Source organism: Biomphalaria glabrata, chromosome 9 (assembly GCF_947242115.1).
Source record: "Biomphalaria glabrata chromosome 9, xgBioGlab47.1, whole genome shotgun sequence".
NCBI classification, from domain to species: Eukaryota; Metazoa; Mollusca; class Gastropoda; family Planorbidae; genus Biomphalaria; species Biomphalaria glabrata.
In genome coordinates this window covers 17453913-17471285 of record NC_074719.1, presented here as the reverse complement: position 1 = coordinate 17471285, position 17373 = coordinate 17453913, and the positions used below count along the sequence as shown (strand labels likewise).

The following is a 17373-nucleotide window of genomic DNA, read 5'->3' as shown; positions in this document are numbered from 1 at the left end:
CAAGCCAGATTGTCCGAGTCGCTCTAGCCGATGGATTGTGTATTCATGATGTATAAAGAACAAGCTAATTATTCATTCCTGTCTTTTTTGTCACAACACAAACCTTCTTTTTGTTTTTCTGAAATACAAATCTACAAATACATACACTCGTTTCTGATTAAACTAAAAAAAACAAACTTTGTATCTGATTAAGCAGCAACTAAAATACATTTCAATTCTCTTATTCTTTTTTTATTTCACTCTGTGGTATTTCGTCATGATTGGTCAATGAATGTCAAAGTTTACTGCACTCTTGTCTGCTGGCTGTTGAGAAACTCGAAGATTGAAGAACCAGCGTTCATTTCTTGTTATTACTTATGTCTACTTGACGTCTCAATCAAACAAAATGACGCCCAGGCACAAAGTTTCCTGTTTGTTTCTTTAACAACGGGGTATGCCGTCATCTTTAAAGAACCACTGCCAAAGTTTATTGCCCATATCGATCTGTCTCTCTGTCCGTTTGAATTCTGTGTGAGAATGGGTGCGTGTGAGTGCGTGTGTTTGCATGAGGACCCCCCCCCCCCTCCAGCCTACCTCCCCCGCCTCTCTCTCTCTCTCAGACACACACATTTAATGAAAACGATGTTGGCTGTTCTGTAGCTGGAGACGAGCCATGGAAGATTCGACAGCCATCAAGGAAGAGAGAACGGATTCAATGGTCCAAATGGAATTATGTAACCCACCAGAGACTAAGGCAATGCTAAGTTGAGTTTTTCAAAGTGTTCGATCTCGTGCGTCGTCCAGCGATATCATTCGACATAAGGAGTGCAACAAGGAAGGAGCTTTAACTTTCATTTGGATTCTTTGTGTTCTGTTCTTCAAACATTTGGAAATAATTCATAGACTCTTTTTTTGAATGCTGATGCTATTCCATATATTGCTATTTAAAAATCTACTTTTAATATTCACAATCAATTGATGTTTATTCTGGTGAATAGCTCAGTGCATACGAGACAATGTTATGCTTTATATTTCTAAATAGATAAGGTAAGTACAACCAAAGTACAACATTAAAGAGATAAATTAGGACATTACAGATTTTGTTTCGGATCGAACTACATAAATAGATGGTTTTGCAAACGAACTTATTCCCGCAATTGTGTAATAAGTTACAACTGCAGGTATGGAAGCATATATTTCTTTTTTTTCTTTTTTTTTTTGCATAAAAACTGATAAGCAGGCATCATTAAAAAACTGAAGGCTGACTGGTCCCTTAGAATACTAAGTGTTAGCCCTGCTCTCTCAAATAATGGTTCGAATCCCTGGCTCATTTAACCTCTGCCACCAAAAATTAGACTAAATGTCATTTAATTTTCTGTGCTGGCACATGTTTGTTTTATCTACATATTTTAGCTCCATTGTAACCTGGTCATATCACAAAGTCCACTACTTGGCTGTCACCAAACTTATTTCATCAACTTATTAAAGACTAACTTCTGTGTTACATGACTTCATAAAATAACTAACTAGACACTAACTTACTACATCGCTGTACTTGTTACAACGTAATTCTGTCAAATCATTTCATTTTTATCTTTGCTACTACTATCGTTTCCACAATAACTAAACTCTCGATCACTGATACATTACATCCGGTCATACCTAACTCATGACCACTACATTCTCCCTCTCTGTATTCACATAATTTAGAAATGTACATTGAGATCAGTATTTTATCTATGACACTTATAATTAAGTTGTTTTTTCCCTTCTCGATATGCCACTAAATGAATCCAGCCTTGACTAAATAGTGTTGATCAAAATGTGCCACAGTTCTAATGTTACCAGCCTGTTTTTCAAACCTGTTTTTATGCAAAGCTTATATCAACTCACTCTGTCTGTGTATCTGTCTGTCTGTCTGGCCAAAAGTTTGTACACTTAGGCTTCCGACACCCAATATCCGGATCAAGCTGAAATTTCGCACAATTATTTCTTTTACCTGACAAAACAAGAATCAATTAAAAAAAAACAACAATTAGTTAATTAACTATTGGTAATAAATTACTTTGTTTGGTATCTCAAACAAGGAAATGAAATAGTACTTGACTGAAGAGGTGGTATAAGCTGGTCCTCTTTATTTTAGGCTGCCATCTCAGACTTAGCGAACACAAACATGAACTAGAAACAAGAGAGATAACTCTACAATCTTTCATCTTCATAGACTCAACTCTAGTAGCGTGGTTACCACGTTGGCTTGAGAATGCTGAGAAAGCTTTGGCTCACAAGTTCGAATTCATGTCGTTCCCTTTTTTATTTTAATTATTTTTATAAATTATTTTTTATTGTTAATCTAGATCTATTACAAAATTAAATTTATATGACTGATTCAAACTAATTGATACAAGTACATCAACTATAAGCTTTGTTTTTTTAAAAGTATTTTGTATGTTTTTCTTGTTTTAAATTACAAATTGATTAGACTTAAAGTAATAAGGCTTATTAGGAGGTGCGGTGGTTGAGCGGTAAAGTGCTTGGCTTCCGAACCGGGGTCCGGGGTTTGAATCGTGGTGAAGACTGGGATTTTTAATCTCCGGACGCCTCTGAGTCCACCCAGCTCTAATGGTTATCTGACATTAGTTGTGGAAAAGTTAAGGCGGTTGGTCATTGTGCTGGCCACATGACACCCACGTTAACCGTAGGCCACAAAAACAGATGACCTTCACATCATCTGTCCTAACGACCACAAGGTCTGAAAGGGGAACTTTAATAAGGCTTATTGCGACAGCTCAATGTCTGCCAAGTTACTAGTTAATTAAGCAATTTTATTTTTATACCTTGTTGATGTCCAAGGGCTGAGCCGAAGGCTCTTCGAGCCCTAAGTTTGAAAAAAAACCTGTTTGGACGCCAAACAGTAAAAAAAAAAAAACCTGTGAGAACACAGTTCTGTTTGAGAGAGACCCGAGTCAATGCCTATGTAAAACATTGCTGTTTCCAATGCCTTTGGCCCCCCGACGCATGCTTGGCTGCACATGGCCGAAGGCCAAGGGCACCGGGAGCCTCCGCCATTTTCCTTCGTTGTACCAAGCTAGCCGTGGGGGACTCGCCATTTATGTAACGGTCCCTTTGAGGAACAGCGCATGGATGTGTGACAGGTTTGTGGGGACTTTTTTACAACCCCGCCCGTGCAAGAGTTATGTTTCGTCATTCATTTAACCTAGCTACCTTTTCAAGTAGCCGTTTCCACCCAGGTGCCACGATGAGGCAGAACAGCGTACCCGGGATTTTTATACCAGATGTTTATATTGATACCAGTGAGACCACTGAAACAGCATCGAGTATTTATAACTCCATGACTTCTTTTAAAGGCACAAAACCAGACTAAGCCATCGTTTAGACTTAAAATTCGCTCTTGTGTCTTATCATGGACAATGTTCAGTCAATGCAGCTGACAATTTAATTTAATTGCAAATAGATTTATTCAAAGGCAGCTTTTATTTCTAAAGATCACGCCCCGCACGGACTGACACTAGTATAGAGTTACGAAAATATTTGTTTGATCTTTTGTTTAGTTTACATTGTATGTTTCCCATCTCATAATATTGGTGCAATCTTCTGTTCAATCTAGAACTTCTAGCCTCAAAGGTTGTTTGATCTTGTGTTGACTTTGATTCAACATATTTAAAAAAAAACGTTTTTGTTATAATAGCTAATGGCATCATTTGTTCAATGTCACCTCAATGTCAAAATACTACCCCTTGTTGATTAACAAGTTGTATTATTTTTTGGATTAATGATTGATATCTAATTAGATTCAGTTGACTGATCTCTTTGCATTTTTAGATTAAGTGACTTACGTGACCTAATCCCTTGACTCCTAGTGAAGCAGAGGGCTTTAAAACTACTTCGCCATCGTATTTTGTTCTGGGCGATTCCCATCAAATGGGCTCATGTCCATTCTGCCGTCTTGTTCTACTGATCTCTTCCATGTTTGCTTTGGTTTGAGTCTGGCTTTCAATATTATCTGTTGTTCTACTGATCTCTTCCATGTTTTGCTTTGGTTTGAGTCTGGCTTTCAATATTATCTGTTGTTCTTCACCTGGTACGTCCACTGTCCAGTCCAGTGCCATTTTTCGTCTTTTGATTTATTGCTGTATTGGTGTTGGATGGGTTATTTTTCACAGATTTTCTTCGGCCATCTAACACCTATTTGTCGGTGAATGTGATGTCTATGGTATGGATCTTGTCTGTATTGCTATTTTTAACTCTTTCAATCTCTGAACTATGTATAAGAACTGATTTCACATTTGTAGTACAGTAAACTAACATTTATTGCTAAATTAATAAAGTTATGATTACTGTAGAGCTAGTATGATGTGACATAATGGGGAAATAAATAACTATTTTTGTCTACTTGATTATAGTTAGGAGTGATTCCCCTTACGAAACTTATATAAGGGCATGTAGACCAGGCATGTCAAACCCATCAAGGTGTAACGGCCACATAAAAAACTTAGAATAACCTGAGGGGCCGCAGCAAAAATCAGTCCCAAAACTGCCTACTAGTTCTATCTAAAATAGAAACAATACAATAGAATACAAAAAATAATGGAATACCTTACAAGTTACTTTCTTTGTCCTGATGCTTGACATCTTTTCTGGGATACACGTTTATTAATGTCAGGTTGAAGAGTGTTTGCCAGTGACACTTTCATCACTGATGACAAATTTTGATGAGATCATCTCGAACGATGAGGTGTTTCTGTAACTTTCATTATGGAAAACAAAAGCTCACAGAGATCAGTGCTTTCCAACATAGCAAGAATTCTGGCTGCAAAGTTCCGCAATTCAATGTACCATTTTTGTTTGATAATTTTTTAGGTGGCCAAGCGGGCCGCATGCAAAGTGGTCGGGGCCGCATGAACACAGTGTTTGACATGCCTGATGTAGACCGTGTTTAGTTGCCACTTGCTCCTGAGTTACCAGCCTGACCACTGGACCTGTGTTGTGAATTGTATTTTTTTTTTCTGGTCGTGTGTCTTGGGGTACTCGGGAGAAGTGTGCCCTGCTCTGGAGATCTTTGGGCTAAGTATAGCTTTAGTCATTATTGGATTTTATATAATGTATGAATTAGTAGATATAGCCTCAAATGATTTCCAGGCAGTATATTTTTACTCTGACGTTCTGCATCCTGGGGTACTCCCGAACGTGACATATTTTTTTTAACCTTTTTCTGAGGGATTCAACCTGTATTGAATCATCAGATGGACTTTACCAAACGGATGTCTATAGGTGGGATTCTATGAAACTTGTAGGCTCATAGGTTTCCTGAAGCTTATAATTCATCATGACCATTATGTTTTTTTTTTTGGCTAAACGTGGCTAGTGTCAGCCTGATGCTTGTGATCTCAGTTGCCAAAAGTGGTTGTGTTTGGACCTGAGGCCTGCGACCTTCATTTTGTTTTACGGTGATGTGTGATATCCAGAATGTGACAATAGATTGTATATTGAGTTGTAAAATAGGACAAGGGCGGTTTGCTATACTATTTTTGAACGTGTAACTTTTGTTTATTTTTGTGTTCAGAAGGCCTGTGAGTTGATGGCCATTTATTTATATCCATTTTTTACTCATGTAAATAAACTTTGTATATATGTTTACTTGCGACTTTAAGTCTTGTTTTACATACATTAGTTTAATTGTATACCTAGAGGTGATACTTAATAACCTAGGAAATACAAGTAGGTGCCAATATGTCACTGGACGAACGTGCCAGCACACATTTAACACTGATCCGTTGATCTAAAATACCTAAGTCTAGCTATAATTCTAATTGAATATTTTTAGCTATACCCGCTAATAGGTAAATTAAGTGATCAAAATTTTGTGATGTAGAATGGGGTGCTCTTTTAGAAACAATCCCTATTATTTATGTAACCTGGGGTACAGGGGCGGACTGGCTATATGGGCATTCGGGCTAATGCCCGGTGGGCCGGTACCCAAGTGGGCCGACAGGGCCACCGAAAGGGCACCATGAATACCAGTAAATTTTTAAATTATTATACTCTTAAAAGGCAACACTTTGAGCCATGGGCGTAGCCAGGATTTTTTTTCGGGGGGGGGGGGTTGGGGGGATTTTTTTCTCCCCCCCCCCCGCCCCCCCCCACTCGCGAAAAAAAAATGTGTATATATGTATGTGTGTGTGTGTTCATAATCTTTATTACATTCTAACCCTTCATTCTTTTGGAACACGTTTATTGTGCCCTAGAATAGGTTCTTCCTGGAGTTAGTGAAAAAATTGTTGACTCCCCGCCATTGCCAGCAAGGGGCTCTGGGGGAGCTCTAGGAGCCCACCCTAGAGCGGAGCGGAGCCTCGCCGCCAAGCACTATTTCTGGCATAGAATGTCAACAAAATGCATATTCTGAGGTATCTACAGTGCATTTTCCTGCTATTAAAAAGTCTTATTTCAAAAATTTATGTGCTATTTTTACTGACTAACACCCTGCCGCGTCGTTCGGTGCATTTGCCGTCAAGCTGTTTCCAAAAAAATCTGTCACTGGTAATTTCTGAAGCCTCTTCCCACCTGCTCCGAGGACCTCCATGAATGTGTGGCGCCAAGTTGTACTAGGATGTCATCGCAACTCTTATTATATGTAATTTATTTTGTCGGAGAACATGTCCCGCAAACCTCATGCGACGCTCTGTCACAATTTTACTAAGGGGTCGACTCCCAGTTCGGCATAGGATTTCCTTGATTTAGACCCGATCTCAATAACTAACTCCTAAAATCTGTCTTAGCCATCTTTATTGAGCCACATTTAGTGTTTTTCAATTTCGGCAGATGACTATTCACTGCACTTTATTAATGGAGCCCCGCCACTGGTAGAAATGCTATTGGAATTGGGTGACTGTAGTTTGCTTTAGATTTTATATCGAAAAATGAAGTTCATCTGTTAGAGGATTTAAACTAAAAATCTCAGGACTTTGTTTAGTGTTTTAAAATTCAAAACCCCAATTTAGCTACGATCATAGAATTTGGTAACTGTAGTTTGCTTTAGAGTAATATTGAAGATAGAGGTTTTCCACCTCAAAACGCTCTGTAGAGGGATTTTAAATTCAAAACCATCTGGATGAAAGGAGTTTAAACTCAAAACCCCCAATTCGATTGGCTACGCTCAAATAATTTTAGTGTGTAATTTGCTTTTTTTTATATTGAAGAGGTATTTTTTAGCTTCAAACCCTTGTGATGGGGGATATGAACTCGAAACCCCTTTTGGCAACGCTCATAGCATTTTGAGTGCGTAATTTGCTTTTTTTTTTTTTTTACATTGATGATGTATTTTTTAACTTCAAACCCCGCTGGTGGGGGGTTTAAACTCAAAACCCATATGGCTACGCTCTTAGAGCTTAGAGTGTAAAATTTGCTTTTTTTTTATTGAAGATGTATTTTTTAGCTTTAAACTCCACTGGAGGGGAGTTTAAACTTAAAACTGAGTCAAAACTTATTTAGCTAAGCTCATAACATTTTGATTGCATAATTTGCTTTTTTTTTTCATATTGAAGAGGGGTCTATCGTAAATTTTCGTAAAATCTTCCTTAACTGTGCACTTGGAATTTGGGGATTATCGTGTGCATTTTTTGTGTGTTTTGTTTTATAGAAGAGGGGGATTTAACTGCGAAAACCCCTGGTAGGGGGTTTCAAACTCAAAACCCCCTGGTAGGGGTTTTAAACTCTAAACCCCCTGGTAGTGGTTTTAAACTCAAAACCCCTTTAGCTGTGCTGGGGCAAGTGATGGTTTAGTATTAAAATCTCACCTAAAATTAACAAAATCAAAGCAAAAAAACATGTCACTAAAATCCGTCTTCCCCCCCCCCCCCGTGGTAGGGGGTTTCAAACTCAAAACCCCCTACTCAAAACCCCATGGTAGGGGGTTTAAACTCAAAACCCCTTTGGCTGCGCTGGGGCAAGTGATGGTTTAGTATTATAAATCTTACTTAAAATAAAGAAAATCAAAGCAAAAAATCTCTCACATAAGTCCGTCTCCCCCTCCTCGGGGGGGGGGGGGAATTTCATTTAGGGGGGGGGGGGGTCCCTGGCTACGCCCATGCTTTGAGCGTTGATTAAATAGCAACATGCGTTACACTTTTAAAGTCTAATACTAATGTAAAGCAAGGTCGTAAATATCCTTCATTCGTCTATCTATAGTGCTTCTAGACGTCACTAAACGACAAACAAGAAAATTAAGGCATTTATTTCTTATAGAGATCGACGTAAGTGTGAAATAAAGGGATCAACAACAACGTTCCTATAGAGGACATGTCCAGTCACATACGAATTCTTTTTTTGCCATATAGACCACAAGATCTGAAAGGGGAACTTTACTACTGGATAATTGTGTACTATGATTTTCGCATGATTCACTTTTTAATGTTTAGATAAAAAATAAATCTGCACCCCCTAAGCAGTAAGAAGATAAACTATATCTTAATTATTTATAGATTTTGTTCAAATTGTTTAATACATTTAAATCTAGATCTACGTCTGGCCTCTACTTAGTCTAATTTAGATTGTTGTCTTTCACCAACTTTATGATGACAGCATTTACGAATGAACAGGCTTAACGCCATAAGAAACACTAATGCCAAGACGACAAAGATATAGACTTAAGTCAAAATACAAAGAGGCTTTGCTAGAACATGCGATTATCTTGACAGCATTTGTTTTACTGAACTTAAGGATATTAAAAACAAGTGGATATGTACTGTTGTGTATATGTGTAGCCAGCTTTAAGGTTTCGAAGTTATTGAGAAAGTAGTATATGACAGTAAATTTCTCTTTCGGACCTTGCGATCTATAGATCAGATGTTAAGATCATCTGTTTTTTTGCAAATGGCTAACGAGCAGGGTGTCATGTGGCCAGCACAATGACCAACAGCCTTTACTTTCTCAAATAAAGTCAGGTACCCGTTAAAGTTGGGTGGACCCAGGGGAGCCCTAAAAATCCCAAAATTCAAAATCCTAGTCTTCACCGAGATTCCAAATTCAGGACCCCAGGTGCAGAAGCGCTTAACCACTCAGCCACCGCGCCCTCGTGACCTTGTGGGATGGACAGTTACAATAATGGAGAATGAAGAATTGTATTTGTAAATTAAAGTTCGTATGTCTGAGAAAATGGCGAGGGGTGAAAGTGAATCCTAAACAATATGTTCGTTAATGGGGGATCTTCAGATGTTTTGAATGTGAATGCTAATGTATATGGTAGCAAGAACTTTTCACATTAAGAGATTCCCCATTCCAAGTGTTATACTTTATTCATTTAGTAAGAGCGCTTATTAGATAGTTTCAAAACCATCTGATAAATTATTCATATACCAACTACTTTCGATACATTATTAAAATGTACACTTTGATTTTGAGGTCAGGTAGGATTGGACGCCCACCATGTGGCATACAACTTGTGGGCCGGAATGTACAGAAATGCCCGGGCCGATTTTGACTCCCAGTCCGCCCCTGCTGGGGTACTCTTACAAGCAACCTCATTCAATATGTAACAATGATGTTAGTGTAATGCTAAAGTAATGTTTTTATAGCTACAGTTGTAACACGACAACAGTATGGTAAGTAGCCTGGTCGGGTGGCATGTGCTTTGAGATCTCGTCTCGATGGTCTCCGGTTCGAACGCCGCATTTCCCGCCGTTCTAGTGGGGGTTTGGGCTAGGATGTAATAATTTGACGGTATCTCCTGAAAAACTAAAGAAGGGCAGCATTAAAAGAGTGTGTTTCATTCTTGAAACTTTTGATGTGTCAGATATGAAACACAGTATTCTTCTAGTGTACACACATTGACAGTGAGTTAATACGAGCTTTGAATGATTCAGAGTTAATCACAAGTCACATGAGACACAGTCTTTGATAAAAAAAAAAAAAAAGATTGGCGTGGAAGGGGGAATAACATGTTGTGTACTATGTGGGCACATTAATTTGTTTAGAATGAGTTTTTGTGGGTGAAAACAAATGAATCATTGTTGAGCTTGTGTTTTTAAGGATCATCTTGATTAGTATTTATCAATGTTAACGAAATTAATCACATGATTGATTCAAAGTAATTAATGCATTTCAATCGATATAAACTTTGTATTTAAAGAAGTAATTTTAGATTTGACCTTTTTAACATTATAAAACGTATTAAAGAATCTTATTGCCCGTGATTGAGACAATTCTGTACAATAAATGACACATTACATGTTTGCCCACGGACCAATACGGAGGAAGTATTAGACACGATGGATATATTTATTAGGATAATGTTTCCAAGTTAAAGAAAAAGTATTTTAGAAGGAACCATTTCTAACGACCTCTTCGCCTTTTAGACTGTTTTAATTTCTTTAACTTAAGAACTTAAGCCTTGACAAAGTTGAACAAATGAGACTAGACCTAAATCTAGATCTCTATCGGCTGCAGGTTTACGTATGTGTTTTTCAGCTGCTGACGATATTTTGTTTTTCAGACTATTCCACATGGACTCGCCAAGACGCTCAAGATGAAGTCTGTCGCACTGGCTTACGTCAGACAAAGCTCACTGGTAATCTTATTTTAATATTTTCTTATTTAGTTAATCCGTAGGGAAACGTTACTATTGGTTTTGTGCTGTCTGTCTGTCACATTAAGATAACAGATAGCGCTTTATTGGTCATCATTTTTCATCATGGTATGTATCGTGCTGGTAGGTCTTCAAAGGTTGTAATTTGTCTTAAGTAAGAAAGCTTGTTAAAATGAAATGTTCAAAAAGCGTTTTTTAAAGTACGTATACCATAGTATAGATTGCAAAGGGGAACTTTACTTTACTTTACTATACCATACTTAGAACTGGTTTTCGAAAAAAAGGTTCTAGTGCGCACAACAATTGAGCAGAAATCTGCTCTCTTACCTCTGTAGATAGTTAGATAGATAGATAGATAGATAGATAGATAGATAGATAGATAGATAGATAGATAGATACTGTGTTTATATCCAGAAAATACTTATGGTCTTTCCAAGTTGAACTATTAATATCAAAAGAAGTCATATTCATTGAGTCTACATATAAATGTATAAACCTTTTTACTCTGTCTGGTAAAAAGTGTGTACACCTTATTTCACCCACACCCAATCTCGGATCAAGCTCAAATTTTGTCTATTTATTTCTTTTACCTGACAACACGAGAATCAATAAAAAAAAAAACACAATTGCTTACTTAATTAATTAATTACTTGGTAATTAATTATTTTGTTTGGTATCGAACAAAGGGAAGAAATTGTACTTGATTTATGTGTTGGTATAAATTGAATAAGCCCACTTTATACCTTATAGATGGAGCTTTAATGCTTGAAACTAAAAATAGATAACACAGAGGCACAGTGGTTAGTGTGTTGGCTTGAGGATGTTTGAGGGGGCTTGGGCCCCTTCTTACCCAGCCCCCCTTTTTTTCCCAACTGGTCCAGACTAGTGATAGAATAATAGCGTATTAAGAAAGCTTAAAACACGAAATTACGCTAAACAAAAACGGTTTATTACTGCTAATCTAGATTTATTACAAATTTAATTACATGACTGATCCGAACTATTTGATACAACTACGCTTAATATAAGCTTTTTTTTTAAAAAAGCATTTTTTAGTGGCCCCCGAAAGAAGAATAGACGCTATTAGTTTTGTGTAGTCTGACTGTCTGTCCGTCCGTCCGTCCCATTTAGATCTCGTAAACTGGAAAGGTATGGAAAATCTGACATTTTGATATTTTAGACCTTTCAAAGTTCTGATTCTACGGCTACTTTTTTCTTTTCTGAAATCGAATTTTTTTTTTTAAATCAACTATGCAAGCAGTTACACCATTTTTACAACTATTCACTATTAATAGTAACAGACACGGGATACTATTTTGTAAGGGAGATGACTGTTTAGTTTTTTTTTAAATAACAACAGTTATAGATTTTTAAATTGTATTACTATATTAAGTAGTTTTACTCCTAAAAACTGCGATATTTATATAAAAAAAAAGTTTACTTTTATTTTTAAAGAGAAAAAAACTATTTAATATGCATACTAGTGGAACTTGACTTAAAAACAATTATTATACACGTGGACTGTGACCACATTGCGCATACTAATGAACCAACCAAACGTATAAGTTTTGTTTGTTGAGACAATACACATCATGAAAGGTTAGTCCTTTACAAAACTATCAGTTCAATTAGACAACTCACTCAATAACGCCAGTTAGGCCAGGTTCACATTTCACTTCACCTTCAATAACGCCAGTTAGGCCAGGTTCACATTTCACTTCACCTTCAATAACGCCAGTTAGGCCAGGTTCACATTTCACTTCACCGTCACTTTCTCCTATTTCTTTGTCTGTTGAACCGTTGGGGCACCACACAGTATCTGTCATTCATCTTTCTCCATTCCTTTCTGTCCCTTGCATTTGATAGAATTTTATTCACTCACAGGCCTGTCAATTCTTTGAGGTAGGCTGTCTTCCTATCGCTTTCTCGGACTTCCTCTTCATCTTCTTCCTGGTACTGTTATCTAAAGGAAGGTCTTTGAGAGCCCAGAGGACCTTGTGATGTGGCCATAGAGTTTGTGCTTACGTTTTCTTGACAGTGACTAGCCGGTCATTGTGGGGTCCAATGGCTGTATTAATCTTGTTTCTAATCTCTCCATTCGTGATGCGGTCTTTGTGACACCTAGGATAAAGCTATATCTTCAGAACCATCAGTTCATTGAATACATATGAACAGTGGCGTCACTAGGGTGGGTGTCACCCGGTGCGGTCAGCTCAGGGTGTCACCCCCCCCCGCATCCCCCTTTAAAAAAATGTTTTTTTTCGTTTGTTTTGTTGAACTACAATACATATACAGTGTATAATTACCTTCGTTATTTGATTGTTGAACTACAATACATATATAGTTTATAATTACCTTCGTTATTTGATTGTTGAACTACAATACATATATAGTTTATAATTACCTTCGTTATTTGATTGTTGAACTACAATACATATATAGTTTATAATTACCTTCGTTATTTGATTGTTGAACTACAATACATATATAGTGTATAATTACCTTCGTTATTTGATTGTTGAACAAATTTAAAATGAGTGTCTATTAAATGTTAAAATTCAGTTTAAAAATCAATTTATCTATATAGCTCATAGGGTTTGTGTAGTCATGTGAAACTTTGCACTCATCCTTAATTTTATCTTATCTTATATAATACATCGTTACTTCAAAAAAAAGAAGATTAATACGTCCTACGCGTCCGTATTAGCCCATTACTTAAATTCTGCCCAGACATTGGTTTTCCTGACTGGCTCGGGCAACCCATTCCAGGCTTCCTAAATTTAGTGATTTTACTAAAGGTGCTACTCTAGTCAAATGTGAATATTCGGTTTTTATGAATCTCACTGCTTATTTTGTGTCTGTAACAGTTTCTTGTTTTCTTGAGTTGAGGGGTTCCAAACTAATAATTTATAGTTTTTTTTTTAGCTATTTATTTATACCTATTAATCTATATTTCAATTTTGCAACAATGCAACCATACGTAAATTACACTGTGTTTTTTTTTCTCTGTATTTCAAATCTGAAAACGTATCATTAAATTATCAAATTTAATGTCTTTAATGATTTCATTTTTAATCAAATTGCCCGTTGTGAAAGTGCCATCTATTCCTTTGTCTCAAAAAGTTCTTTTAATTTAACATCCTTTTTTACATGACACTACATATATGAAGATGGTAAGAAAGGTTTGAAGGCTTTGTTAAATGATTCAGAGATACTCTTTAAGGTCTTAGAAGCATAGGAATCATGTTGTGTCTATTTCTTTATTTTCTTAAAAAACAACGTAAAAAACATAAAGATAGATAAAATAAAAGATCTTAAGCTGCGCCCTCTAGTGGCTATAATTTCAGAACGAAAAAAGTATTTCAATTGTACCCAAAAAAAGCTAGGCAAAAAGCATTTTCTGTAAAAGGAATGTTGAACACCTTGAGTGATTATGTGAACGTTATACAAATCAATTAAAAAGCTTTTCTGTTGGTTCTGAATAATTTCCTGTACTCCTCCATGGTTCCAGACACTGAAGCTACATTTTCATGCGCCTGAACTTTTAAGATATTAAGTTCGCATTTTGCATACTATTTGAGTGCAAATACTGTAAAACTGGCCACAGAATTGCTCTACAACTTTGTAACATAAACTCTCTTAATGAACTTGTTGTGTTGCCGCTGCGGAAGTAGGAAACTATTTACATATTTACACTACCATTACACTTTCCTTATGTATGTTCATTAATGTTTGCACACATCTGTCAAACTTTTGTCTCTTCAAACTTTATGACAGAGAGACATCTGTTGAACTCTTGACTGTTAATGTGGAAATGTGAAAGGCTCAGTTTATTTGACTTAATGTTTGCCTTAACGAGCTAATCAGAAGCTGGAGGGACGGATTTGTTTATTGACATGCTTACACGTTTAGCTTGCCTTTTTTTTTCTCTTTTATTACTGAATACATCATGCTGACCTGTTTCTAAATAGGACTACATTAAATGAACTGATTTCTGGGGAATGAAAACACTGGAGACAAGTTACAAGATTTCTTATATCAATCTATCAATAAATCAATCTATCTATCTATACATAATCACATTCATCTATCTATCTATACATAATCACATTCATCTATCTATCTATCTTTCTGTAAGTCTGTCAATCAAATCTATCTATCTATCTATCTATCTATCTATCTATCTATCTATCTATCTATCTATCTATCTATCTATCTATCTATCTATCTATCTATCTATTATGGATCTGACTGAATGTCAGTCAATCAAATTTATGTATGTATCTATGTATCTCTGTATCTATCTATCTGTTTATCTACCTATCTATCCGTCTGTCTGTCTGTCTGTTTGTCTGCCTGTCTATCTAGATATATATCTTAGATTTAAAAATATAATTTCTATGAAGATTTCTTAAGACTTTTATGTTTTATGTTTATCCTCTGAGAAGGGAAGTAACTGCTTGTGTCATGTGTCCACTGGTAAAATGTTGTTCCTCTGTGCCATCCTGCTGACCGCCTTTCTGTTGGTGACCGTCACAGAGATAACTGAATACAGCGTGAACCCACCACCCTACCTGGTGGTCACCTTGCCGCCTGTCCGCATCAACGACACCCTGTTGGACCGGCAGTTTAAGGACGTCATAAAGGCGGTCAACCTGTCTCGCCTGTCTCCACTGCCCACAGTGCCCAGCAACTTACAACGTGAGTAAAGAAATTGTCACAGCTGTACATTTATTTCTGTCTTGTCTGTCTTTTCACAGCTGTACATTTATTTCTGTCTTGTGTGTCTTGTCACAGCTGTGCAGCATATTTGTCTTGTCTGTCTTGTCACAGCTGTACAGTATATTTCTCTCTTATATGTTTTGCCACAACTGTGCTGTATATTTCTGTCTTGTCTGTCTTGCTACAGCTGTGCAATATATTTCTGTTTTGTCTGTCTTGTCACAGCTGTACATTATATTACACTCTTGCATGTCTTACCACAGCTGTCCATTACATTTCTATGTGTCTTGTTACTCGTGTGCAGTATGTAGCTACCCCATCCTACCAGCGCTATGCAATGTGAAGCTTTTATATGTACTTTTAAAAGCTGTGCAATGTAAAGCTGTGTCATACGTCCTTTTAACAGCTGTGCAATGTGAAGCTGTTTCATATGTCCTTTTAACAGCTGTGCAATGTGAAGCTGTGTTATATGTCCTTTTAACAGCTGTGCAATGTGAAGCTGTGTTATATGTCCTTTTAACAGCTGTGCAATGTGAAGCTGTGTTATATGTCCTTTTAACAGCTGTGCAATGTGAAGCTGTGTTATATGTCCTTTTAACAGCTGTGCAATGTGAAGCTGTGTTATATGTCCTTTTAACAGCTGTGCAATGTGAAGCTGTGTTATATGTCCTTTTAACAGCTGTGCAATGTGAAGCTGTGTTATATGTCCTTTTAACAGCTGTGCAATGTGAAGCTGTGTTATATGTCCTTTTAACAGCTGTGCAATGTGAAGCTGTCGCGTCATTTGTCTGTTTTAAAAAGAAATTAGAAAAATTGTTAACACCACAACAAGTAGATAACATTCCTGTGTAGATTGTTAACACCACAACAAGTAGATAACATTCCTGTGTAGATTGTTAACACCACAACAAGTAGATAACATTCCTGTGTAGATTGTTAACACCACAACAAGTAGATAACATTCCTGTGTAGATTGTTAACACCACAACAAGTAGATAACATTCCTGTGTAGATTGTTAACACCACAACAAGTAGATAACATTCCTGTGTAGATTGTTAACACCACAACAAGTAGATAACATTCCTGTGTAGATTGTTAACACCACAACAAGTAGATAACATTCCTGTGTAGATTTCGGAGATTTCTGTACTGACGCGTGCATGACGCGTAGGACGTAATCATCTTCTTTTTTGAAGTAACGTCTGTATTATATAAGAAGATATAAGAAGATTTCTTAAGAAATTTGCCTATTAGTCTATATTTAATACTTGCCTATAGATAAGATGTATCCGAAGCCTTCCTATTGATGTACGTTTATATTGATTGTTCATATGACAACCAACATCATTGCAGTGCATCAAAAGGAAACAGTAAAAGTTAAACATATAAGAATTGGTTAAAAAGGTTAGCGTGGAATGACATACTGTAGACCCATCAATACTAGTCTCCCTTTTTCATTTATAAGGGCCTATGTTTCCTTATTAGAGATTATCATATATGACGGAAAGCTATGAAGGCCCTATGGATAACATTTTAGTGTATCGTGTGTCGTATCGGTGGGATGCGTGGTCGAGAGGCTAAGCACGCTTAAATTTACTTAGACTTACTTAGGTCCTCACGCGCCGTTCGGCGCATTGGGCGGCAAGCTGTCTCCATAAAGATCTGTCCTGTGCAATGTCTGAAGCCTCCTCCCACCTGGTGTCCACAGTTCTGAGGTCCTCCATGAAGGTGTGACGCCAAGTTATACGAGGACGTCCCTGTTTGCGCTTGCCTCGTATTGGCCTCCATGTCAGTGCTTAAACTTAGCTTGGCTACCTATGAAAGGGGCTCGAGGTTCGACACCCGACTCGAGCAGAGTTGTGTTTACTGAGCGCCTAAAGGCAGCACGGAAAACCTTCTCCAAGATACTCCCACCGGTCCACAAATGAGATTAGACCATAGCGCTCTGAGCATGCTTTAAGCATGAAAGTAGCGCTATCTAAAAGCTATAATGTATTTTACCGTGTGTACTGGAAGCATGGAAAAGCTACGTGTTTTTTTGAAGTTATGTCTTGTTTTTTACTTCTTAGCACTA

The 17373-nt window shown here is 37.1% G+C and overlaps 1 protein-coding gene across 2 annotated transcripts in view; it reads left to right on the top strand.

Annotated features, from left to right (window-relative positions):
• The first annotated feature begins 617 nt into the window (after positions 1–617).
• LOC129928450 (uncharacterized) overlaps positions 618–17373 on the top strand; it is a 33046-nt gene continuing 16290 nt past the window's right edge. Inside the window, exons 1-3 of one of the 2 annotated variants that reach the window (XM_056042923.1) lie at positions 618–1026; positions 10484–10558; positions 15025–15277. In XM_056042923.1, coding sequence (XP_055898898.1) covers positions 10517–10558; positions 15025–15277 — 295 coding nt within the window. In that variant the 5' untranslated portion in view covers positions 618–1026; positions 10484–10516. Of the gene's footprint in view, positions 1027–10483; positions 10559–15021; positions 15278–17373 lie in introns of both variants that reach the window. The other variant, XM_056042921.1, reaches the window with a different exon arrangement.